Below are 2,567 nucleotides of genomic sequence, written 5' to 3' on the forward strand. Positions count from 1 at the left end.
CCCCGCCCGGTCAGGATTTGTCTAGCGCCCCGCTCCGTCACGGGGGTGTGTTGGGGGGAGTCCTCTTTCCGGCTGTCGAAATGGTTATCAAAGTGTTTGTTGCCACATCTTCTGGGTCCATAGCGGTAGGTGTCGGATGGAATGTGTGGGCGTGTTTCCTAACCCGTTTTCCCGGGAAAGGCGCGGGGCGCCCCGCGCGGGCTCTAAGTTTCTGGGTGACGGGGGAGCCAGCCCGCCTCCGGGCAGCGGGGAGCCTGCGCCCCTGCGTCCTGCGCTTGTGTTGAAGAGGTGTGTGAAGTGTGTAAGCCGGTGCGAGAAGAGGCACGAGGGAGGGGGCGTGCTTGATTCTAGGCTGCTTATCAAGTGTGCGTGTCCTGTTGTGTCGCATATATTCTAGAATCAAAGATTTTTGTGGGTTTGTTTCGGTGTGGAGTGTTTTTGCCATTCATCCTGCAGGATCGATAAAAGTTGCAAACAAATATGACACATTGTGTAACATATTTGGAGCGAGGAGAGCCAGATTCCTAAAATGACTCCCGGGTGAAATTACTTGTGTGTGCAGGAACCATACCGAAAGTGTACCATTAGTGTGTGTAATGCTATTATTTGAGGAAGATGATGTCACAGCGGCAGGAGCAAACATCGCTCGGGCCCCAGTTTAAACGCTCTCGGCATCCGAGCAGACCCAACATGGGCCCTCAAAGCCGACCTTCGTGCATTGCTTTTTCCTCGGGACCGGCTGGGAATCGCCCCTCCGCCTGTCCAGTCCCAGCCTTCATTCTGGGCAAGAGAGACAGACCTGCCTTCAGGCACAGGGTAGTGGACGGAGATTCAGGCTTTGGTACCGACATTTCCACCCGCATTTTAGCAGAAGTTTGGGAGGCTGTGGAGAGAAAAGGGTGTGATTAATCTGGGTATAAACGGTGTTTCCTTTTATACCCAGGTCCCGGACATCTCGGGGCAGCTAGGGTTTCAGGCCCACGCAGCCGGGGACCATACCCCAGGTGAGCCGCTGGCGGGAACAGTTCCACGGGCGGCTGGTGAATGCCACCACTCCGAGTTCACCCTTTCCAGAGAGGGTGAGCCAAAAACCAGAGAAAGGAGCTGGGTATCTGACTGGTCAGCAAGTGTCTAGTGATTTCTAGAACAGATTTTAACAAAAAAAACGAGAAGTTCCAGCTGTAAAAACTGCAAAACCTTCCGTGCCTGTGGCTGACCTCAGAAACTCTTGGTTGACCTGCAGTGAGCACACATTTCTGGATTATTTAGGTGAAACGAATTTTGGAGGACAATGGTCTCGGTGGGCTCTAAACTTGCTGTTGACATTCACTGCTGGACACTTTATCACTGACCTGTCAGCTTCTCATCTCATGTAGACCAGGCCATCCCTCCGGAGACAGTGAATAACTGGTGGGTTTTCAGGGTTATTTGATATCCTACGTTCCTGAAGGTTGAGCTTGATGTAGTTAGCCTCAGAGGGCCTGGCGGGGTATCGTTCATTCCAGGATCTTGGAAAAGTCAGGTTAATTCTTGTTCCTTGAGCAAATGTTTTGGTGCCACTTGGAACCGCGTGACCTTGGGAAGGTCATTTCACCTTGCAAAGCCTCGATTTCCTTACCCGTAAAACGAGGTCACATCTTTACTCCTTTCTGCTGTCACATGTGTGTTTCAGAAACGAATTCTTGCCTGGGACCCCGTCAACAGGGCAGCAAGGCTTCTGTTACATGAATGACATAAAAGAAAAATGAAAAAACAAACGATAACTTCTTTATGAGGGAGTACACATATAGCTCTTGGTTTTTTCTTGGTTTGTTAGTCCTCACCCGAGGTTATTTTTTCCATTGATTTTTTGAGAAAGTGGAGGGGGAGAGAGAGAAACATCATTGTGAGAGAGAAACATTGGCTGCCTCCCGTACGTGCCCTTGACTGGCTTGAACCTGAGCCAAACCGGCCAGGGCTATGGCTGTTTTAATAGTTGACCTTAAAGCGAGGTTGCCGTTTTTAGAACCTGAGCAACCGGCCAGGGCTATGGCTGTTTTAATAGTTGACATTAAAGCGAGGTTGCCGGTTTTTACGGTGAGGCCTGGGGCCGAGAGCCTCGGAGCGGGAAGCCTGTGCCTCTTGTGGGACTCTCCTCCCTGGAGAGCACTGCCCCCGCGGGCTGGGGGACAAAGGGAGAGCGGTTGGTCCTCACTGAGTCCAGTGCGCACAGCCCTGCAACCACAGTCTTTGGGACAGACCCTCATGGTGGCTCCTGGGTTCCTCAGTCCTTCCTCCAGCCCTGAGCGAGTGTAAGAACAGTGGGAAAACATGGCTTTTGAATTACATGGATCTTGGAAACTGCTTTAATTTGCTGACGCCTCAGCTTTGTCATTTTAAATGGTGATCAGCCCGGCTGATGTGGCTCAGTGGTTGAACGTCGACCTATGAACCAGGAGGTCATGGTTCAATTCCTGGTCAGGGCACATGCCTGGGTGGCAGGCTCAATCCGCAGTGTGGGGTGTGCAAGAGGCAGCCGATCCATGATTCTCTCTCATCATTGATGTTTCTATCTCTCTCTCCCTCTC

At 51.7% G+C, this 2,567-nt stretch overlaps 1 protein-coding gene across 1 annotated transcript in view; it reads left to right on the top strand.

The window, feature by feature from the left end:
- Nucleotides 1-6: 6 nt before the first annotated feature.
- SH3BGR (SH3 domain binding glutamate rich protein) overlaps nt 7-2,567 on the top strand; it is a gene marked incomplete at its 3' end in the record, with an annotated part of 33,270 nt that continues 30,709 nt past the window's right edge. Inside the window, exon 1 of the mRNA XM_015568848.1 lies at nt 7-125. Coding sequence (XP_015424334.1) covers nt 81-125 — 45 coding nt within the window. The remainder of the gene's footprint in view (nt 126-2,567) is intronic.

This window comes from Myotis davidii, unplaced genomic scaffold, assembly GCF_000327345.1.
Source record: "Myotis davidii unplaced genomic scaffold, ASM32734v1 scaffold512, whole genome shotgun sequence".
In the NCBI taxonomy this organism is placed as follows: Eukaryota; Metazoa; Chordata; class Mammalia; order Chiroptera; family Vespertilionidae; genus Myotis; species Myotis davidii.